The following is a 24,882-nucleotide window of genomic DNA, read 5'->3' on the forward strand; positions in this document are numbered from 1 at the left end:
GAGACCCTGTAGCGGACTACGAAGGAGTTGGCTCACTATATAAACCGTGATACCCTACAACGGTTTCTTCACAATGTGGCTGTTTGGAAGATGCCTATGTGTGTGTTTGGCAAACGCGTTAGAGAAAAGAAAAGTGATTCCACCTCTGAACACACGTTCACGAGAAGCTAAAATTTGTTTCTTCTGCGTTCATGTTCATGGTGGCTGGTTACTGTTAGAAAATTAGATGAAAAATTTTCTTCGTTCCAATATTTTTTTCATCAAAATCTTTTAAATTTGTTTCAATCACTAACAAGGTGAATATTTTGATTTTCTTTATTATTTTTAGTACTCTTTCATATTTTAATTTTTATATTTTTTTGTTTATATGATATATGTGGTTGGTTTTATGGAATTTGTATTCTTTCTTATCTATATGAATTTTTTTCTATTCTTTATTTGATGTACTCTATTTTCATTTTGTATAAAAAAAATTAATTTTTTTGGGTTTGTAAAATTTGTAATTGTAATTATTATATAATACGTTTATTATCAAAATTTTGCATAATATGAATTATGATCCTATCAAAAAGTATAAAATAAATAAAAAACTAATTATAAGTAACAATAGAATCATAAATAATAAAAATTTATAGTTTAAAGTAATATTAAATTACAGAGTACTGATAAAACTAAAAAAATTATAGAATATTTTCTTTTTATTTGACATTATAAAATTTATAGTGCTCTCTTTCATATTTTTATCTTTTATTGTATTTATTTTATTTATATCATAAATAATTTTTATATTATTTCACTTCTGATTTTTCATGTATATTATTATTTTTTTCAACAACATATATTATATGAACAAAATTTCTCATCTAAACTATAAAATTCCTACAATATCCTTATTATTCTTTTTCCCAAATCTAACTCTAATTTCAAAATTAACTCACACTCTCAACTCTCACCTCACACGCTACACACATACACACATAGGAGAGGCAGAGAGAGTGAGGATCGGGAAGAAGAAGAGAGGGAAGGAAGGGACGGCGCCGGTGGGGCTGGGAGCCGTCGTCGCCGTCGTTGTCGTGGATCAGGAAGAGAGAGGGAGAAGGAGCTCAAAACAGGGAATGGGAGGATAAAGGAAGAAGCACGAGGTGGTGCTCTCCCGCCGTCGCCCCTGAAGACCATCCCTGCCGCAGTCGGAGCTTCCACTGTCGTTGTCGAGGACTCCATCGTCACCACAAGAAGCCACCGCATGTGAAAGAGAAAGACGCGACACAGAACAGAGGGAGGGAATGACATCTCGTCGCAGCCGCGCCTTGTTGCTGCCGCTGGAAGAGGAGCTTCGTCGTTGCCGTCATGGCTGTGGGTATGGGGCTTCAAAGAGAGAGAGAGAGAGGAGCTCGCTGAGGAGAGAGAAAGGCAATGGTCAGAGAGAGGAGAGTCTCGCAAGGAGGGGGAGCTGGTATGCCTCCATCGTTGCTACAGGCTGCGCCACCGCGCCTCTGGTCACCGGGAACCGTGCTGATGTCGTCGGAAGCCGCTGTTGGAAACTCTACAAGTTTGCCCTAGCTCAGCTTTGCTTATGCCTATTCTGTCCTTGTCGGTGGGGGGGTCACCGGAGCTACTAATGCTCCATCCTCTTATTTCCTTTGGTAAGACTAAACTTGTTCTGCCTTGTCTTGCCATAAAGCTCTATTATTGACTCTGTCCTATCATGTTTGCTGTCCCTTTTTGTCTTTGCTTAGTTTAAACCACCGTAGGCTATTAGATTCGCTGCCATTGTTACTGTGGTTGTTCTATGTCATTGATACTAGGGCTGTTGTTGAGGTTGCTGCAGTGAGGAATCGAAGTTGTTGCTACTACCTTGGTCCAAATTTCGTGCTCTTTCATTCCATCCTACTTCAACCTTCCTCAGGTTTTATCTTGGCACTCTGGTTTGGTTTCTTCGGTCCCTTGGGACCAATTTGTGAGTAGGCTTTACATTTATAATTATTTGATTGTGCATCTACAATTATTTTGATATATATCTATTATGATCTTTGAATTATACTCACTATATTTGCTTTGAATGATTTTAAATTGATTAGAATAATTGATTTATTAGAATTAAATAATTCATTTTTTATGAAGTTTATACTTTCGGAACTATACATGAGACTATATATTTTTTTTTTGAAGTTTTGCATTATTCCAAAATATTTAATTTTACTTGAATATCTATTTTTGAAATATTGAAGTATTTATTGGTACTCAGTTATTTTAAAATTATGAAATATGTTTGAAATGCCTTAAGATTGAGAAAATATGATTGAAAAGGATTAGATGAGAAAGTATTATTTGATTTGATTTGATTTGATACCTCGTATGTATGAAAGACTGAAGAATTGATTATATTCGAAATTATATGTTTTGAATTGGTTTGGGAGGCTCGTATTAGAAAACCGTAGTTAACGGCGGTTATGATGTTAACCTAGATGCATCTAACTCAGACCCCAGTTAGCAGGGGTATTGTTAGCCTAACGTGTAGGCCACACGTTAGATCTGTTATTCTGTTAGGACACACAAGAGGAAAGGGCTACCCATAGAGGTGGAGCCGTCCAAGTGTGGACTTTTGATTTAATTTCTGTATGAGAACTCCCTTATTGATTCACTTATTTATATAAATTATTATCTTCTAACTAAAATTATGTTTATATGGTCTCATGTGAATTATAGATGTACTATCTAGTCAATGAGTTGCAAAACTCACTCCGTTTTTTCTAAAAATATTTTCCAGGAATAAATATTTGATTATGTGAGCCTTTCTATTCAAGAATAATGATCTGCAATGGGTATCTATTCATTGTTGAGTTCTTAGACGTCATCTGCTCCATGTGTCACAGGCAGGATCCACCCATATTTATTTTATTTTTTGTTTGTTAAAAATATGTAATTATTCATTTTAGACATTGTAAATTTATTTAAAACATTTGTAATTTTCTTATTCAACTTATATTTGAGTCGGTTAGGCTTGCTTGGGGATTATTTTCCTGAGCACCGATCATGGCTCATTTTGGGCCGTGACAAAGTGGTATCAGAGCTTAGGTTTAATCTGTGTAATATGGAGCAAGTGTCCTATGATAGGATCACAATTGTATAAATAGAAGTGTGCCTATTTGTACAAATTGTGGCACTATCAGAGGGCTATAGGAATGTCATCCTTGTCTTTTTGTCATTCTTGTCTTTTGGTTCTTGTCATCATGAGTTATCTGTCGATTCTTGACACCTCTTTCCTCTTCTTTGTACCCAACATTGAGTTATTATTTGGTTGCTTTTCTTGAACTTGCTTTTGCAATGACTTCAGTTTCGGTTTTGGTTCGCGATTCCTGCCTTATAGCTAGTTCTAATCTTCCTCGTTTTTGTGAATATTTGCTTTAATCTTCTTCATATTCATGTTGTTTTCTATGGTTTCTAATTTCAAGATTTCATCCATAATCTAGAAGATTCGATATGTTTTTGCTGTGAATTATTATCTTATTCCTGTTATAGAATTGTATTTAGATTTGCGGATTGTGGATTTACTTAGCTGCTGATTGAGATGCTTTATTCTGGATTTCGATACAACAAGTTTGTTCTTCTTATGTTGATGATCTTTGAAGTTAACATAATTTTGAACCACTCGTGATTCTTTCTTTCGAATCAATAACCTTGAAAACTGTTATTCGGTTGCTCAGGTAGAAGAACTACGTGACGAACATATGCATGGAGTGTTATTCTTGTTTGCTGGATTGGAATTATAATTTGCTCTGTTTAGGTGTGGCAAATTTTTTATGATGCTTTAGTTGATTTGAAGATCTTTTTCAATCTGAAAGTTTGATTGAGTTTTTTTTTTTGTTTGATAATCTGTTCTGCTATGGTTTTGTTTGTTGAACATGGCTTTTCTTTCAAGGGTACTATTTCTTCTGGGAACTTTCAAGTTCTTCCCTTTTCAATCTTAGGGTTCATTTGATTCTAAAATTTTTGGATTTCAATTGACTCATTTTGCTTCTGCTCTGTACTGATAGTGCTTCATATTTTTCATGGTAAGAAGACTCAAAATAGCATGCAAATTATAGGGCATGAATTTTGTGCATAGAAATTTCTGTGTAGTAATCACTTCTTCAAAATCCGTGCTTTCTTTTTCTTTTTTCTTTTTTGTTTTCCTACTGGTTGATGTTGCTTTGGATTAATACTCTTACTTTGTTGTGAAAAATAACTCAAACCAGTTTAGTTTATTGTATACTAAATATTGTATTGAATTCTGAAGAAGGGTCTTTCTTTCCTCCTTCATTTGTTTTTTCAATCATGTTTTGAAATTTAAGATTCTTTGTTGTTTTTCAACACCCAAATTGAGCATTGTTTTCAATACCTTTCAAAAGTTTTGAACTTATACTTGTTAGTTAGTTCTCTCTTTTTATGCATTTTATTTGTTTGATTTTTGAAGATGGTAACATTATTTATTTATGAAAAAAGTGCTTTGAATATTCAAGCTTCCTTCTTTTGTAGACTTTTGTTTTATTCAATGCAAGTTTTATCCTTGTGCTTCTACAATGCTTTGCTTGTTTGGATTTTTATTGAAGACCCTTTACTCACAAGTTCCTAATCCGTTTATTGATTTTTAGCTGTTTTCTTATTCCAAATTTATGATAAAAAAAAAACATTTTGCTTGAAGTTTCTTTACCTTGTGCAAGTTAACCATGTTCTGATTTGAACCTTGAATTGTTGCATATGTTGGGGATTCTAGTGTTAAGTGTTATGTTAATGGGGTGCATGGGATAATGCTACTTTTTATGGTGTTTTTTTTATTGCCATGAATTAATTGGTGTAATTTTTTTTTAAAAAAAAGTTCTTTTTTTATGATATATTTTTCAAGATACGACAAGAATTTCGGAGATATATATATTTTTTTATTTTGATTCAATATATATATATATATTTGAGTTTGTCTTTAGTTCAGTGAACTATTTATGAAGGTGAATTCTTTTTTTGATGTTTTATCTTTACATGAAATATGATCCCATACCAATTTTCTGAAATTCTTTTGCTATGTGCTTGGGTTATGTCAAAAGCAAAACAAAACCAAAAAAAAAAAAAAAGTTATTGTAACTGATCTAGTGTGTTAATTGCCAATACTTTAAATTTTAGTTTTATTATTATCATTATTTTATATGTGAATTTATTTGTAACCTCATACTAAGTCAAATTGCATGATTATAGGAAATCACATTATTGTATTTTACCAACAGTGACTATAATGAGTTAAATACCTAAATGTATATGTAAATTTTGTCTTAAGGGACAACAAGGAGATCAATTGCATTTCTTGTCATGTTTTACATAATCTATTTACTATTCTGAGTTAGGAGATATCAAATTTGTATTGACATAATTATTTAATGTCCAAAGTCATGATAATAATCTCAAAGGTACTTAGTTGAAGGTTTCTATAAAAAAAAAGGGAAAAAAAGCATACTGATTTTTGGGATAGTTACCGTTTTCGATTTTTTTTATGACGGCTAAGTTGCCTATTCTAGAATGTGTTGTCGTATTTTTAATTTGTGTTTTGCTTTGCTTTCTCTGTTGTTGATTTTGTCTTTTTGCTTATGCATATCCTTGCTTGATGGTACACCTAAGTATCCTCTAGAGTTTTTGAGGGAAATATTTGCATATGACTCCTATTAATCTTCAATTCATAAACCTTTCATCTTTTTGTTTCAACTTGAATTTGTTTAACGTGATAGTATTTATACTTTTATCATTTCTTTATAAATGTTCGTCTCATATCTTTTCTTCAAAATTGGGAAATGATTTTCTCTTAGTTGTATCTGTTGTAGATGGATATCCTACCTGATCGTGTTCTTAATCATTCTCTTAAACCTTTGTGAACATTGCCATCGACTTTAGTGGTCATCTCTTGTGAGCTATGCACTCCTTCTATTCAACTTGAATTTGTTTCGACCTAATACTCTATCTTTTTATTGTTTCTATTGAAATTTCTTGATTCAGATTTCGTTGTTAAGACGCGATTTGACTGTTTTTCTAGCACACATCGTTGTTTCTAAACATCCATGTTTAATTGCGATCTTACACATCCTTTCAAATTCTTGCGAACATCATCTGAGATACTTATTCTTTTCTTCCTAAGTTTTGTATTCCTTTGAGTAAACTCGAGATTCTATTGGTTAACGTGTAATCCCTAGATACAGGGAGCAATACGTTAGTTTTAGGACATGGCGACATCAAGAAGATTATGAAGTAAGAGTATTCCGAGGAGGAAGTTTAGGAGATTTTGGTACAAGTTGAAAAGTTAGTCTTGATGTTTGACTTTCGTATGTACTTTGGGAGTGATGAACAAAGTGAAAAGCACCATATGTGTTTGACTTATCAAGAGAATAAGAGTGTGTAAATGTTAACCCCATCTTTTTAACACAAACGAACCTACATTGTAACCTTTGCACCACATTATACTTCTTTTTTTCTCATGTTTGGTAAAGTGCTAAAACCATGTAAAGTTTTGCAGATTATATCAATTTTCGAGGGCAAAAATTTTTATAAGGAGGGTAGAATGTAAAATCCCTACAATACCCTTATTATTCTTTTTCCCAAATCTAACCATAATTTCAAAATTAACTCACGCTCTCAACTCTCACCTCACACGCTACACACATACACACACAGGAGAAGTAGAGAGAGTGAGGATCGGGAAGAAGAAGAGAGGGGAGGAAGGGACGGCGCCGGCGGGGCTGGGAGTCGCCGTCGCTATCGTTGTCTTGGATCAAGAAGAGAGAGGGAGCAGGAGCTTGAAACAGGGAATGGGAGGAGAAAAGAAGAAGCACGAGGTGGTGCTGTCCCGCCGTCGGCTCTGAAGACAATCCCTGCCGCAGTCGGAGCTTCCACTGCCGTCGTCGAGGACTCCATCGCTGCCACAAGAAGCCACCGCATGTGAAAGAGAAAGACGCGACACGAACAAAGGGAGGGAATGACATCTCGTCGCAGCCGTGCCTTGTTGCTGCCGCTAGAAGAGGAGCTTCGTCATCGCCGTCATGACTACGGGTATGGGGCTTCGAAGAGAGAGAGAGAGGAGCTCGCTGAGGAGAGAGAAAGGCAATGGTCAGAGAGAGGAGAGTCTCGCAAGGAGGGGGGAGCTGGTACGCCTCCATCGTTGCTACAGGCTGTGCCACCGCGCCTCTGGTCACCGAGAACTGTGCTGATGTCGCCAGAAGCCGCTGTTGGAAACTCTGCAAGTTTGCCCTAGCTCAGCTTTGCTTATGCCTGTTCTGCCCTTGCCGGTGGGGGGGGGGGTTACCGGAGCTGCTGATGCTCCATCCTCTTATTCCTTTGGTAAGACTAAACCTGTTCTGACTTGTCTTGCCATAAAGCTCTATTATTGACTCTGTCCTATCATGTTTGCTGTCCCTTTTTGTCTTTGCTTAGTTTAAACCACCGTAGGCTATTAGATTCGCTGCCATTGTTACTGTGGTTGTTCTATGTCATTGATACTAGGGCTGTTGTTGAGGTTGCTGCAGTGAGAAATCGAAGTTGTTGCTACTACCTTGGTCCAAATTTCGTGCTCTTTCATTCCATTCTACTTCAACCTTCCTCAGGTTTTATCTTGGTACTCTGGTTTGGTTTCTTCGGTCCCTTGGGACCAATTTGTGAGTAGGCTTTACATTTATAATTATTTGATTGTGCATCTACAATTATTTTGATATATATCTATTATGATCTTTGAATTATACTCACTATATTTGCTTTGAATGATTTTAAATTGATTAGAATAATTGATTTATTAGAATTAAATAATTCGTTTTTTATGAAGTTTATACTTTCGAAACTATACATGAGACTATATATTTTTTTTATGAAGTTTTGCATTATTCCAAAATATTTAATTTTACTTGAATATCTGTTTTTGAAGTATTGAAGTATTTATTGGTACTCAGATATTTTAAAATTGTGAAATATGTTTGAAGTGCCTTAAGATTGAGAAAATATGATTGAAAAAGATTAGATGAGAAAGTATTATTTGATTTGATTTGATTTGATACCTCGTATGTATGAAAGACTGAAGAATTGATTATATTCGAAATTATATGTTTTGAATTGGTTTGGGAGGCTCGTATTAGAAAACCGTAGTTAACGGCGATTATGACGTTAACCTAGATGCATCTAACTCAGACCCCAGCTAGCAAGGGTGTTGCTAGCCTAACGTGTAGGCCACACGTTAGATCTGTTATTCTATTAGGACACACAAGAGAAAAGGGCTACCCATAGAGGTGGAGCCGCCCAAGTGTAGACTTTTGATTTGATTTCTGTATGAGAACTCCCTTATTGATTCACTTATTTATATAAATTATTATCTTCTAACTAAAATTATGTTTATATGGTCTCATGTGAATTATAGATGTACTGTCTAGTCACTGGGTTGAAAAACTCACTCCGTTTTTTGTAAAAATATTTTTCAGGAATAAATATTTGATTATGTGAGCCTTTCTATTCAAGAGTAATGATCTGCAATGGGTATCTATTCGTTGTTGAATTCTTAGACATCATCTGTTCCATGTGTCACAGGCAGGATCCACCCATATTTATTTTATTTTTTGTTTGTTAAAAATATGTAATTATTCATTTTAGACATTGTAAATTTATTTAAAACATTTATAATTTTCTTATTCAACTTATATTTGAGTCGGTTAGGCTTGCTTGGGGATTATTTTCCTGAGCGTCGATCATGGCTCATTTTGGGCCGTGACATAAACAAACTCATTCAGATAAGAAAGAATAAAAATTTCATAAAACTAACAACATATATTATATGAACAAAATTTCTCATCTAAACCAGCCACCATGAACATGAATGCATAAGCAACAAATTTTAGCTTCACGTGAACGTGTGTTTAGAGGTGGAATCACTTCTCTTTTCTCCAACGCGTTTGCCAAACACACATAGCCATTTTTGGATAGAGCCCGTTTAGAAAGTAGTACAAGCTACTTTTTTTTTTTTTGGATTATAAAAAGTTAAAATTTGAGTGTTTGGCACTATTTTAAAAAAAATTTTTAATTTGTCAAAAAGTTAATTTGTAGTTTTTTGAAGAATTAGAAATATATGACTTCTCTACTTTTTGATAAGTCATTCTACCACTTACTTAAAAAAAATTTAATTTCAAAACAAAAAAAATCTACTTTTCTTCTTGACTCTATGAAAAATACTGATCCTTCACCACCATTTTCACACAAGGTCTGCTATTGGCCTTCCACCATCATTTCACCATTATTCTCACGCAATGTTCCAAACTTCACCATTTTCACGTAATGATTCATCTGATGGAAGTATTGATCCTCCACCACCATTTTCAGACAATATTGTATCTGAACAATCTACTGCATATATTCCTTCTAAGTTTTTTTTTATCATTTTATCACTCTATTTTTTATTATTAAATTTGTATTTAACTGTGGTATGAAATTTTAGTTTTAATTTTATTTTTTTATATGTGATTTTATAGCTTGCTATTATTTTCATAGTTAATTATAGCAAATTCTTGACCTCAATAAAGGAGAAGAGAGTTCTAATAGCCAATAGGAGTAAAAAAAAATAAAAAACAGCAACAAAATATACATTGACACACATTTTATATTTATTTTTTATTTTCACCTACCATATCATACACAATATTAGTGATTAGGTTATGTAAAATCAACATTCAATATTGGAAAGTATTTGTTATCATCGTTATTTTAATATTTATTTTCTTCTATAAAAAAATTTATTTTTTGAGTTATTTATTCAAACACTACAATTTTAAAATAAGTATTTTTATAACTAAAAAGCCAAACACAAAATAACTTATTTATAAGCTGCTATTAATAAAAATTCTTATATTTTAAATTTTTTTTTCAAAAAAACTTATTTAAATTATTTATCAAAACTGGCCATAGTCAGGTAGTCAGGGTGATAAGTCATTAACCCAAAAATTTATATATATAAAAGAAAGCTTTTGGGATTGACATTTTGGTGAAGACTGATATATGGTCATCTGGTCCGGTCCATTAGAAGAGGAGAGACAAAACAAATACGCAAGAAGGTGAGAGAAACTATGCTCCTATATTTTAGTAATGAAAGAAAAATATTAGATAATAAATATTTTATTGTATTTAATTTCATTAGGGAATCAATTAAGAGAGAAGCGAACTCTAGTCAACTAATTAAAAAATAGATATGTTACAAAAAAAATTTTTCTACTATCCTAATTTTTCGAATTTTAAAATGTTACAACCTAAAATGAGTCATAATTGATGTTTGGAAAAATAATCCCCTAACAAGTCTAATAGATTCGAATATAAATTAAATAAAAAAGTTACAAGTATTTTTAATGAATTTACAAGTTCTAGAATGAATGGTTACACATTTTTAACAAAAAGATAAAATAAATAAATATAGTTGGATCCTGCCTGTGACATATGGTGCATATAATGTCTGAAAACTGAACAAAGAATATGTATTCATTGCAGATCATTACCCTTGAATAGAAAGACTCACATAATCAAGTATTTATTTCTGAAAAATATTTTTTGAAAAAAGCAGAGTGAGTTTTACAATTCAGTAACTAGACAGTATATCTAGAGTTCATATGAGACCATATAAATATTATTATCAAAGTAACTTTAATTAGAAATTAGTAATTGATACTAATAATGTAATGTCCCAAGCTTCTTTTTTTATTATTACTACCCTACCCTCTAATTTTATCAAAATTCTTAAACTATCTTTACCCCTCTCTTTCCATCCTTAACCCTAATCCAAAAATTCCTAATTTTGTCCTAATTTCATTACAACACATACACCCACAAACAGGAAAAAGAAAAAGAAAAAGGGAGGAGAACATAAATCAGAGGGGGAGCGATTGAAAAACAAAGGAAGAAGAAGAAAGGGAGAAGAGGAGCGATTGAAAAACAAAGGAAGAAGAAGAAAGGGAGAAGAGGGAAGAGACGACGCCGGCGAGACTAGGCGCCGCTGTTGCCGTCGCAGAGAAAAGAAGAGACGCACAAGAGAGATGAGAGTGAGATCACAGACCTTCCATGGAGAAAGAAGAAAGCGCACGACGGAGAAGAGGAAGGAGGGAGTCCTGTTGTCATTGTTGTGCCCGTTGCCGCTGTTGCCGTTGATCGAGACCGTCGCCGTCCCAGTTGAAAATAGGGTAGAGAAGGAGGGCGCCAATGGGAGAGAGAAAGGGGAGCTTGTAACACCCTAACTACCAAAGCTCGCACTTCCGGCTGCGCGACTCTGATAGCTTTGGACATTACGACGACACTTATATTATTTAATACTAAAATATGAGCCTGTTTGAAACTTTAAACCGCAATACCGCTCCCAAAGATACTTTCGTTCGATAGCGTACATCCATAAATACCATTCAACTTACAACAACTCATAAATAGTACATCCATATATATACATAAATATATATAAATAATGTTACAAACATAATCCAATACAATTCCTATCCCTCTTACAGATTATATCAAATGAAGGCGAGGGTGCAGTAAGCCATAACTAAAACAATACAGAGCACCACAACAACAATTAAATAAGCTCTTCGTAACTTCTGCGCCCATATCCTGAAAGGGGAAAAATGTAGGGGGGTGAGAACATCATCCTCGAAAGGGTTCTCAGTAGAGGGTTTTTGGGAATTACTGTAATAGGATACGTGAAGATAAACCGTACCAGTGATTAATAACCGTCTTATGCCTCTTTTCAAAAACAACGGTTCACAATAAAAGTAAAGTCGGAAATCTTTTCTGAAAGAGGAACCATTCAATTCTCAAAAACTCAAAAGCCTTTCAAAACGGTTTATCTATACTGAACAAAATAGCCTTTCATATTTTATTCCAAACCAGAAACACAAAACCGAAATCAACCATCGATTCATCTCATTCCAACCACGGCCCTAGGCCCAAACAATCCAACCATCAATCAATCACCACAGTCCAACAGAGTCCCAGATGCAAACACAGATAGGAAGTTCAAGCACAAACAAACAGTTATTACAAGTAGAACAGTTAGCAATTAATCACATATGCAAACCAAGTATAATATGCACACCCAACCAATGTCACACAAATGCATATGATGCATGCCTGTCCCTAGTGGCTGATGATATCATCTGTCGGTTATAGAGCCAACCCGACAAGTCCTGGTAGCTAACCATTGGACTGTCCCTCTGTCGTGCATCCCCAACTCGAGTTATACTCATCATAAACTTGATCATAATCATGATCCATATCCATCACCCTCACTGGTGAATATTTATCCATCACCATCACTGGTGAATATTTATGGGGGCGAGCTCATCCGGGCCTTTCACAGTGCCCGGCCACACTTACGACATAGGGTCAACAGAGTATCAAGTCTCGACCTGGAGCACGTGGTGGCTAGCCACTGCTACTACCCAGGGAAACTCGTATCTCAGATAGTGGAAGTGCAACATTCACATTTATCAATGATTCAGCATAAACATGCATTCAATCTCATCCATGGATCAACATCCATCTCAGCCATCCGGCTCACGGTTCAGTCCAGAACCAGCCAATATTCATATCATACACAGCCATTCCGGCTCACGGTTCAATCCAAAACCAACCAATATGTATAATCATACACAGCCATTCCGGCTCACAACAAAACAGCACTTCCACCATTCAACATCATTAAATTCATAAAGTCGGCATTTAAGCCATAAATCATTTCCTCAATTCATTTCACTTTGAAATCGAGTTTCAACTCTTTTCAGCCTTGGCTTTAAAGATCTCATTTCTCAAATCATTTTAGGCTCATAAGCCATTTTTACTCAAGGTAAATTCCCCTTTGAAAACAATGTCACTCTCGGCATCCTCTTTCCAAACTTCCATAACCATGGCAAGTTAAAGATTCTTTTTGGAAACACTCAAAATCATCCATTCAACAATGGGATTTTATAACAAAGTTTCTCGGCAGAGTCCTAAGTCTTTAGGGGAGAATAACATATCTCATTTCGCCAAAATCATTTAAAATCATTAAAACATTGGCTTTCTGATTTGAGTAAGAAAATAGGATCTAAGCCAAACCGAGTCACGTAACCTTTACTTCTTTCAAAACCATTTCCTTTACTTAAACAAAACCGGCTTCAATTCCATAATTAAATCTGAAGCGTTTCAAACTGATAAGAGAATCATTTTTGTTGTGTTAAACTAGAGTTCAAAAGATACTTTGAATCTTATTTAAAACGTCAAAATAATGAGGCTCATCAATCGAAATCCAATTCCTTTTAAAATCACGAAAACTCTCCCAAGGGACAATCTTTGTGTTTAATAGAGAAAAACATAAACCCGCTTTACCTTTTAAAACAGCCTCAAAGCAAAATTCTCTTTCAAATGACTTGTACCCAAAGACATACTGTTCTTCTTGGAAAATAAGGATAAATCATGATTCTCTTTTCAATAATTCTTTCAAAGCATAACTTCATTGCTTTCTTAATTGCTCTAAGTAAAGGTAATAAAGAAGCCATAATTTCACAATCCTCAAAATAGATAGGAAAGGCATTAAACTCAAAATTCCCCAATTAACATTTCAAATAAGGACTCGGATTCTATAGAAATTTCGGCAGCACCTCCCCTAAAACTTGGACTTTTGCCACCCGGTTCGGGTCCCAACTAAACCGTTTCTCATTCCTTTTCAACAGCTCAAAACCAGAAATCAATTCAAAAGCAAGCTAAATCCAACAGTCGCCTCAGTGGCATATCTCAAGGAAGCCATTTCAAAAATCAACTCAATATCAACCGATTTAACTCATTTCCAAAGCTTTAAAGAATCGGTTCAGCAATAAATCATTTATCAAAACCAAATCAATTAAAGCAACACAGGCTGAATTTCAAGAGTATTCTATCTTCCACATCATCAAAATAATTGACTCAATTCAAACCAATCCTCAACGGATTAAACTCATTTCAAATCTTTAAGGAATCAACTTCAAACATTACATTTCACAAGCCACACAACAATTCGGCCAAACCAACATCCATAGTCATTCGAGTCAATCAAATAATACATAAGGCAGATACAATCACCAAATACACAATATCTCACATCAGTACCCATATGTAATAATTCCAATAATAAACTATAGTTTTTGGAAAGCGCCCCTACCTCAAAACGCAATTCCATAGCCCAAAAGTCTCATAGAGTCATCTCCGCCTCAACCCAAAACCAACTGCAGCCAGCAACTTGGCTCCACTTGCGTTCTCAACAATCTCAGCAACTCTAATCGCAACATACAACAACCAAAACTCAATCTCATAGCAATTAATGCCACAAACCTCAGCTTGAGATAACGGAACAATAACAAAAGGGCTTTCCAATTGAAACGCTTACCGAACCGAAGAAGGAACGGCTGAACCGAAACAGCGACGGTCTCCGAACTGGTTCGGCGGCAGCCCGATAGCCACCTAAAGCGGCAGCGGTGACCTGAACAACACGCAGCAACAATGAGGTTTCCGGAAACTCAACGGAAGGAGAATCAACTTAAAACCCTTACCGACAAATTTTTCGGCGACGGCAGTGGCATTCCCGGCTGCCAGGCACGGCGGCGCGACTGATTTCTCCCCCGGGAACGGCTGTGACAGGACCAGCGTCTCCTTCTTCCGTTCACAATCCCAGCGGCAACCACAGTGGTGGTTCTGGTCAGCTCTGGTGGCAGTGGGCTCCGGCAACTTGCATAATCCCGAGGCAGAAGCAGACAGCAACTCCGGTGGTCTTCTCCGGTGACGACACCAGCTACCACGAGGATGGCGGCGGTGAAACCCTAATAGCGCCGGCGCTGCACAGCAGGGACGAGGATGGAGCTTCTTCTCGGTCAGTGGTTCGCAGCTCACGGTAATGCGCGAAACACCTCCTTTGGCGGTGACTGCTCCACTCTCCACTGCGGCGGCGTCGAGGATCCAAGATGGCGACGCGATCTCAACCCCACGGACAGGACGGTGGTGATGGCAGTTCTATTCACTCACCTCCATCGCGTCTCACTCTCGACATCTCTCCTTCACCCCTCTTCGACCGGCACCAAGGTGGACTTACACGTAACGGCGGCGACTCCGGCAGTCACGGCGACGGCGCGGTGGCAGAGAAGCCCAGCGCGCGGCGCAGTCTCTTTCCTCCCCTCCTCTCCTTCTTCTCCTCCACGAATCCGTTTCTCCCTTCCCTCTCTTTCTTTCTTTCATTTTTGCAGATGTTGCTGCTGGCTGAAATGGGGAAGGTTGCGGCTGTGTGTGTGCTTAGGTTAGAGGGGCAGCAGCTGCTGCTGCTGAGTGTGAGTGAAGGAAACCGGGTCGGTTAGCGGGTTACTGGGTTAGGGTTTCATTTTCAAAAATTAGGGTTAGGGACATTTTAGTAATTTCACTTAAAAATAGGGATAATATAGTAATTAGAAATAAATTCTAATCCAATAATAATAATATATAAAATACTATTTGTTCATCAACTCTACAATTATTTTCAATAAAATGCCCAAATCAAATAATAAGAAATAATATACTTAATTTCTTCATTTTCCAAAATAACAGTATTAATATTTAAAATATTACTTATCCAACCCAAATCATATAAAATACTTATTATTTTATAATTATCAACTTTATAATTCAAATATAGAAAATAATCCAATAATTATAAAATTGGATAATAATCATAGCTTATCTCAAATCCAATAAATCAAAACTTGCCTTAATTATCTTTAATAAAATAATCTCTGAAATTAAGGCTATAAATAATTGTAGGATTTGAGACTTGATCATAATAAGACTTTTCAAAGATTCTGGGCCTTACAGAGCTCTGCTGGAGCTCATCACCGAGATGCTGCTGCCTTCCACCACCGCGAGATAGGCCAACCTTCTATTCTTCCACTGTCATTGTGGTTGCCTCCATTGCAGGTGGAGGAGGTCACTAGAGAAGATATTGTTCTGTTTTGCTTCTGCTTTTAGTTTTTCATTGGTTGTCGGAGTCTCTGGAGCCATGATTGTTGCCGCCAAGAGCCACCACTGCTATACCTTTATCTTGGTAAAACAAATCCCATTCTGCTTGTACTTGACATCTCTCTATTCATGTTCTGCTTTTATCTACCTTACTGTCTCTCTCTATTTTCGTGTTGTCTTTCTTGATTAATTTGCTTTTGCTGTTGTTTGTTATGGGCTAGAAATAGTAGCGATACTGCTGTTGTTGTCGAGATTACATCCGTGATGTGGTCGTTGCTGTTGTTTGAATTGAAGTTGCTACCACTGGTTTGGTCCAAATTCTACGTTCTTTCGTTCGATTCTATTCTATTCCAACCTGTAAAATCTGTGAAATTAATAAATAATGAGCCAATAAATTAATTATTATTTAAAGAAATTAGGACATTAAATTTTATAATTTAGGGAAGTAGAAATATTAAAAATACGAATTTTGATACTAATTTTAAAGGATTTTGTCTAAAATTGGATCAACGGGCTAAACCGATTGAACCAGACCCATATTGGGCTCAAGACCCAACCCATATAATCCCTTTCTTCCCCTTTGTAGCCACAACAGTTCTATTTTCATTTTTGGAAAGGGAATCCACAGTGAGGAGAGAGAAGAGTAAGAGAACCCTAACTCATTCCACTTCCAACTTCAAATCCTTGTAACTTTCAATCCGGAGTTCCAATTGACGAGCCGTTTGTGACCACGTGTTCATCTCAGAGTTTTCTTCATTTTTATTTAAACAAAGTGGTAAGAAATTTGTAAATTTTTCCCAGTTTCCTTCTCCCTTTCTAAATTCGCATTTTTGTATGAGTTTTGAGTGATTTTGATGATTTTGGTAGTTTAGGTACAATCTAACATGAAATAATTATTGGGTTTTACTCCAATCATTAATGGGTAAGGTAAGAAAACTCTAAACCCTTGAGATTTGTCCAATTTGGTGTGTCTTTGTACTAATTTGAGTAAATTGTATGAACTAGCTTGAGATTATGTTGAATTAGCAAATTGAAGCACTTGGAATAAAGCTTTAGTGGATGGAATTTATTGGAGTTGATTGGGAATCTTGAAGCTTGAATTTTTGGTGGTTTTGAGCTTAAAGAGGAATTGGCTAAGGTATGGTTTCGATTTTTCGTAATTAATACTTAATATATTGTGAAAACTTAGGCTAGTTGACCGTAGGATAGGATGAATATGTGAATTGTTATGTTTAGTAAATAATGAGAATAATTGTCGAATTTGATGTAAATGGGTGTTGAATTAGTTGGTTGGATTGATTAGTTATTGTATGAGCATGAGATGTGGATTTTTTATGTTTGATGTTGAAATTGGTGAGAGTTATGATTGTAAAAGTTGATTAGATTGGAGGCTTTGGATGTAGTATATTTTGGAATGAACGGATAGTGATATTAATGAGGATGTTTTTGGTAAATAATGAATTTTGAGTAATTAATGATACATGTTGATAACTATGTATATAGTTGTTTGCATATGAATTATTGTGTTGAGACGGATGAAATGTCGAGTTGGAGTAGTATTGGATGAATGAGGACTGTTGAGATATGATTGGGTGGATTTAATGCAGTTTTGGTAAGTTTTGATATGGTTTTGGATTTGGAAAGATTGGGAAAAACTTGAGTTTTAAGTTTTGGTCAAAACAGAATTTTAACGAACTTTGGCAGTCTATAACTTGAGTCTCAAATTTTGGATTTGAATAAAATCTATCTCAAATTAAGGATATTTTCAACAGCTTTAAAACGGTAAAAAAAATTTGAGGAAAATAGAATTTAGTAGAGAAAGTTATGGATATCGAAAAACAGGTGCAGAAAACTAATTTTTGTTAAGTTGCAGAATTTTGAAAATGCTGGTGCGTGTGCGCACGCACGGGGCAGAGTGTGAGATTCGGCTTGTGCGTACGCACACACTGGGAATTTGGCAAGTGTGCACATGCACACTACGGTGTGTATGCACACACATGGGAAGACTTACTGTTGCCTGCGTATGCATACCCTTGTGCATACACACACTTTTAAAAGATTGAGTGGAGTGTGCGCACGCACACATATGTGTGTACGCACACTACCCTGTTTTTCCAAAATCTCTGTTTTCCACTATTTAACTTCTCGACAATCTTGTTACACTCTGAAACTACTATGTTGAATAAAATTCACTATTTCTACACTATTAACCATTATTCTGGTTTTTTCCAAACTTCTAAAAAACTATGTTTAAAGCCTAATAGGTGGTTATTGGGTAGCGGAGTGTGGCTATGATTATGGAAAGAAGTATCTTGTTGGTAAAGAAAGAGGTAAAGTTAACAATGAATAATGGCTAGTAATGATGATATGAATTCATTGATGATAATTGCAGAAGTGTTGATTATGTTATGAGCCGGATAACTATATTGATAATGAATTATGGCTGATAATGATGATGTGATTATTGATTGATTATGTGATTTGTTGCATTTTTAAATATCTGAGGTACGAGTTTTCTTGGGTAAAAGTAGTGGCTTGCCACCATGTGCTCCAGGTTGAGACACGATACTCTGCTGACCTTATGTCGTAAGTGTGGCCGGACACTTATACCTTTCTGGATGAGCTTGCCCCCATGGATATACACAGGTGTGTGTTATATGATTATGAATGATTATGATTTGAGAGGGACAGTCCAATGGTTTGCTACCAGGACTTGTCGGGTTCGCTATATAACCGACAAATGAGACTCATCAGCCATAGGATAAACATACATCATATGCATATACGTGTTTGTTTGGTGTGCTTTGTTGAGAATGCCTAACTAAACATATGAACTACTTGTTACTTATTTATCTGTTGTATCTGCATTCAAGTTGTGATTTCTTTGTATTAATACCTGTGTTTGAAAATAAATAATTTCAGTGGAGGTTGGGAGGTTCGGAGGAGTTGGAAATGGGAGTGTTAGATTAGAAGGAAGATCCTTAGCTAGTTGCCTAAATTTTTGGTTTAGTTGTGTTTTATAAGATTGAATCAAATGTCGGAAGTTCTAGGAATGCCTTTGTCCTTCTTGGGACCTTATGTATTAATTATGTGGGTACCATTACCATACCGAGAACCTCCGGTTCTCATTCCATACGTATTTATTGTTTTTCAGATGTAAGACGTGACGCGCCTCGCTGAACGTGCTGGGTTTGTCTTCTTGGAAGCGAAAATTCGTATTTTTGGGATTTTTGTATTATGTACTTAGTTTTATATGTATTTTTTTGCTTTTGTTTCAAAACATGTTTTGTGCCTCTTAGAAGTTGATTTTAGAGAACTAGGACTTGTATTCTGTCTTTTGGATATCGTTGGGTTATATATATATATATGTGCTCTGGCCGGTCTTTGCTTCGTGGACCGAGTCAGAAGCTTTGTTATCTGTATCCTTGGAACTCTTCACTATGTATCTATAATACTTCTCTCTTATCTCTTACAGTTTACTTTTATCGACGTCGAGTGGTATGCGTTTTTTTGTTTAACGTTTTTGTTCAACTTTCTTTCAAGACTCCTAGATATATTATCCTTGTTATATTTCTATGTATATATTTTGTTTATAGAAGTCGTAGTGTCTTACCACCTTTGATTTACGATCTAGGCGTAAAGATCTGTGTGGTAAGGTATTACACAACCTTTCTCACCTTTTAATTCAACACTCTAAGTTTGGTCTCTTCAATCCCTTAGGACCACGCTGTGAGTAAGCTTTACATTTATAACTGTTTGGCTTTGCATTTATAATTATTTTGATATACGGTGCTTTGAACTTATAATTATACTTATATGATTACTATCAAAGGATTTTAAATTGGCTTGAATATTCGATTTGTTAAAGCTAAATATTTATCCTTGTTAAGCTTATTTTAATATGCACATAAGACTATATGTTTTTATGAGACTATATGTATTCTTGATGAAGCTTTATATTATTTTAAAACATTTGATTTTATTCGAATATGTATTTTTGGAGCATTGAAATATTGGTTGGTACTTACTTATTTTGAAATTGTGAAATATGTTTGAAATGCCTTAAGATTGAGAAAATATGATTGAAAAGGATTTGGATGAGAAAGTATTATTTGATTTGATTTGATACCTCGTGTTTGAAAGAACGAAGAATTTCTTATATTTGAAATTATATATTTTGAGTTGGTTTGGAAGGCTCGTATTAGAAAACCGTAGTTAACGGCAGTTATGATGTTAACTTAGATGCATTTAACTCAGACTCCAGCTAAGAGGGGTGTTGCTAGCCTAACGTGTAGGCCACACGTTAGATATATTAGGACACACAAGAGGAAATGGCTACCCATAGAGGTGGAGCCGCCTGAGTGTCGACTTTTAATTTGATTTCTGTATGAGAACTCTCTTATTGATTCACTTATTATTATTAACTACTATTTTCTAATTAAAATTACTTTGATAATAATGTTTATATGGTCTCATGTTGATTATAGATGTATTGTCTAGTCATTGAGTTGCAAAATTCACCCCGTTTTCTAAAAAAAATTTTAGGAATAAATATTTGATTATGTGAGCCTTTGTATTCAAGAGTAATGATCTGCAATGGATATCGATTCTTTGTTGAGTTCTTAGACATCATCTGCTCCATATGTCACATACAGGATCCATCCATATTTATTTATTTTATTTTTGTTTAAAATATGTAATTATTCATTCTAGAAAGTGTAAATTTATCAAAAAATATATGTAACCTTCTTATTTATCTTATATTCGAATCTGTTAGTTTTGTTAGGGGACTATTTCCCTGAGCGTCAGTCATGGCTCATTTTGGGCTGTGACAAATAAATGAATCAATAAGAGAGTTTTCATTACAGAAATCAAATCAAATAGTCCACACTTGGGCGGCTCCACCTCTAAGGGTAGTCCTTTTTTCTTGTGTATCCAAACAGAATAACAAATCTAACTTGTGGCCTACACGTTAGGCTAGCAACGCCCATAGTAGCTAGAATCTCGATTTAACTCTTAAAATCTTCCGATATTACGATTTTAAATGAGTTTATCGATTTTACGAAATTTGTACTAAGTCTGACGATTTTACGATTTAAATCTTGTTAAGATTTTACGTTTTACGTTTTTTATTTATTTTTTCGATTTCACGTAAAATCTCGATTTTCTCTACCTTGGCAACGCCCCTATTAGTTGAGGTATGAGCCAAATGTATCTAGATTAATGTCATAACCACCGTTAACTACGGTTTTCTAATACGAGCCTCCCAAACTAATTTAAAATATATAATTTCAAACACAATACTACAAGAATATGGCCAATTAGCTACCACAAAAAAAGTCGTAAAATCATCGCTAATCTGACGTAAAATATAATTTGTGACGGATTAGCTACCGCCTAGCAACTAATGCTTTCCTCGCTAATTACAAGTCGCAGATGAGGCAAACACAATTTTAGCTACCGATTAGATAGTCGCAAATCCATCACTAAAGTAAAAGCTAATTCCATAGAAGAAATAGACTAAACGGTAGTCGCTAATTAGCGACAAACTTTACTGCGGTAGAGTCATCGCTAAATGCAAGCTAACTTCATAGACAAAATAGAATACTTAGTTGACGAATACTTAGTTGACGGTAATTAGCGAAAAATTTTTTTGCAAGTTGTCTGCTAATATGATCGCAAATCTGTCACATTTTGTAGCAAATCTATAGCTAATCTTTGAAAATCCTTAATCAAATTTGTAGGGATGTTGTCGCTAAACCAAAGCTATTCGAAATGAGAAAGTAAAATTATGAAATAGTCGCTAATGCTAGGAAATAATATGTAGTCAATTAGTTGCAATGCTTAGTTGACGCTATAATATAATGCTCGTAGATTTTTTCCCGATATAAAAGATTGTCTTGTTTTCCTTTAATTACTGTCAATTTTTAACTATCGTTTGGTTAAATCCTTCCTTACCCATTTAAGCCACGGCAAAAGGCTAGACCAATTGTAAATCTACAACTAAAGGCAGTGTTTATTTCCTCTCTTTCTTCTTTTACTTGAGAATTTGTATCTAAAATGCAAGAATAGAAATATGCATAGAAAAGATTATATCATTGAATACATATAATCATGAAGACATGAACCAGAGTGGTTAAGTTGAGTCCTGAAAATTCAAGGCACCTACGAAACTTCTCCCAAGATCATAGGCTAAGTTGCGATGGTTCCTTGTAGGCAATCACAATTATTAAGTGCAAACACCTTGTTACGTATCTAACAGATAACATGTAACCAACCAAAAAAGGAAATGACAACAATAATGAGGACTCAAATATATCAATAATTATAATGTCTCCCTGTTGAACTTCACGTATTTTCCCTTTTGCTGAGGGATTAAAAAATCACATACCAGTTAAGAGTAGCATAAACGAATTGCAATAAAATCCTCAAAATAATCAAAATTTGATGGCGGCAACAGAATCATTGAAAATCGGGCTTCTCTGGGTATGTGCAGCCAGACCTTTGGATGATTACATTTGCTGCATAGCAACCAGCTCTAACCCATTCTGAGATTATTGGCTGCTCCTGAACCAATTGTGAAAAGAATCCTCCAACAAATGCGTCTCCTACAACCACATTAAAAATAATTGAAAACGTATCATCATATAATCATGTTGATAAACCATCGACAACACACATTTTATGACAAGGAGTAGATCATTTTATCAAATGCCTTTCAAAATTCTAAGCATTCAATGTCTCGTATGCTTGATTATCGGTTGAAGTATACCAAACTCAATTTCTTTTAGTGTTAAAAATTCAGTTTGCACATATAACTTTGTTCTACATTTATCTACTAAAAGCAAAAGGGATATACCTGCTCCCTCTGTCATCCTTATAACCATCATAAGAAGGTGCCAATTAAACAGGTTTTTACCTTTTGCCGAAGCCACTTTGCTCACACGGTGCCAATTTTCATCAGAATCAATGTAAGTTAGAGCAGTCCTCTTGTCTACAGGATTGAATGGAAGAAAATGGACCTCCCTGATTCTGGCTTGAGCCTGGTCAGTCAAAACATTAAAATTATGAGTTAAATTAAACATTTTATCTGTATCCTTCTTGTCCTAAAGAGAGTGGTTTTCCTATATTTACCTCCTTTGGATCAGCAAGCATCCCAACAATTGCAGCATCTATAGCATCCTAATTTTTGGTCCTAGAGGCCCTTGCAGCAAGAAGGATAACATACTCCTTCTCAACACCCTTAGCAAATACCTCAATCAAGTTTCTATCAACATTGAGCTTATTCAATGTCAAGGTTACAGTTTTGTCACTGCAGAGGACATCCATCCCAGCCATTTCCTCAATAGTCATCATATGTTTTTAGCAATTGAGAAAATGCAGAAGTTACCAATTGCTGTAAGCACTTTCTAGAAGTGTCCAACTTGGTTAGCGTATCCACCAAATGAGCCGCTTTACTTAAGAATGTGTGCACACCAGTGGCAATCACAACTGCTTCTATCTCACCCTTCTTGACTGTTGATCTAGTAAATACTTCATCAGTGGGGTTCTTGGTCACTAGAAGAGATTCTCCTGTTAAAGCAGACTGATCAACACTTAGAGGGTCGCCCTCGAGAAGACAAGCATCGGCCGGAATGATCTCTCCTAATTTAATGTTGATTATGTCTCCTGGTACTAAAATTGCAGCATCTTGTTCACTCCAGTGACCATATCTTAAAAGACGCAATAGAAAAAAGATAACTTACACTGAACAAATAACAAAGTAACAATAACTGATTGACCATTCAATTAGATCTAAAATCATTTTAGATTTTTGACAAAGGAAATAAGAAATATTTTAAAAGTAAAAGTAAATTTTCCATAAGGTTTCAATTTGTGATACAAGCATATGTGATTAGATGCACCAGAAGCAGTGAGTAGAAACTCAAGTTAAAGGTAACCTTCGTAAATAAATTTATGTTTTTAGCATAAATAATTAGAACTAAAAATCATAACCAGATAATTAGAAAAAATACATCAGAACCAAAAATATAGAATGAATAATAAAAACAATAAGAACATAACTAAAACCCTAAACCAAAAATCAGAACCAAAAACAAGTAATCATAACAAAAATCAGAATTTAAAATCAGTTTAGAATCAATAATAATAACAGAACCGTGAAAGGTGCAGGATTCAGAAGACTCGAAATACAATACCGACAGTGACAAGAACATCAAGCAGGACCGCCAGCAACGCAACCAATAGCAGCAGCAGCCACTGAACAAAGCTTATGACAGAAGAAATCAAAGAGAGACGGAAAGATGCTGGATGGTGAGATGACGTAGACAACGGGGCTGAAATCGAAGAGACGACGAAGCCGCTGGATTGAGGCCACGACAGCGCTGGAAAAGGAGCGACGCAGAACAAAATGCGATGTGATGGAATCCGCCGCCGAAAAGTGTGGTGAGCCTCTGGTGGGAGCTTGAGGAGTGTGAGAAACTTGGAGAGGGGAGGCTGGAGACTGCGGCACTGGAGTGTGACGTGTGTGTTATGATTAGGTTTTAGTGGGCAGAGGGTAGTGCAGTTATGAGTAGTGCGGGCTAATGTTTAGCGGTTGTAGATTAGAAAATTACTGGTGATAATGAAATTTTAAATTTTTGATTTGAAGTACTGAAAACGGCACTTATATAGTTTATTTTAATTTTTTTAAATTAATATAGTTTATTTTAATTTTTGAGTTATTATTTTTTTGTTTTTAATTTTTATTTTGATTTTTTTTTAAATTACTTTTAAAAAATCTTGTATAAATAGATAAAAAATTTTAAATAAACATAAAAAGATTTATGTAAATATCAATAATATTATTAAAATAAATAAACTAAAATAATTTGT

General features: G+C 35.2%; 1 protein-coding gene and 3 pseudogenes across 4 annotated transcripts; 2 read left to right on the forward strand and 2 right to left on the reverse strand.

Annotated features, from left to right (window-relative positions):
• Positions 1-374: 374 nt before the first annotated feature.
• On the forward strand, positions 375-1,560 carry LOC148579023 (uncharacterized; annotated as a pseudogene).
• A 4,699-nt stretch (positions 1,561-6,259) lies between these two features.
• On the forward strand, positions 6,260-7,264 carry LOC148579024 (uncharacterized; annotated as a pseudogene).
• A 6,965-nt stretch (positions 7,265-14,229) lies between these two features.
• Positions 14,230-15,054, reverse strand: LOC148579025 (uncharacterized; annotated as a pseudogene).
• Positions 15,055-22,298: 7,244 nt separating this feature from the next.
• Positions 22,299-24,606, reverse strand: LOC148579026 (uncharacterized). 4 transcript variants are annotated; one of them, XM_088504365.1, is made up of 4 exons: positions 24,211-24,606; positions 23,143-23,682; positions 22,928-23,051; positions 22,299-22,616 (listed from the first exon to the last, which is right to left on the reverse strand). In XM_088504365.1, the coding sequence occupies exons 2-4, from the start codon at positions 23,161-23,163 to the stop codon at positions 22,471-22,473; spliced, it is 291 nt and encodes a 96-aa protein (XP_088360491.1). In that variant the 5' UTR covers positions 23,164-23,682; positions 24,211-24,606; the 3' UTR covers positions 22,299-22,470. The 4 variants fall into 4 exon arrangements, with proteins under 4 accessions (XP_088360491.1, XP_088360486.1, XP_088360489.1 ...); XM_088504360.1 differs by having other exon boundaries at positions 23,143-23,720; XM_088504363.1 differs by having other exon boundaries at positions 24,207-24,606.
• Between the last annotated feature and the right edge of the window lie 276 nt (positions 24,607-24,882).

This window comes from Arachis ipaensis, chromosome B10 (assembly GCF_059453495.1).
Source record: "Arachis ipaensis isolate K30076 ecotype BB chromosome B10, ASM5945349v1, whole genome shotgun sequence".
In the NCBI taxonomy this organism is placed as follows: Eukaryota; Viridiplantae; Streptophyta; class Magnoliopsida; order Fabales; family Fabaceae; genus Arachis; species Arachis ipaensis.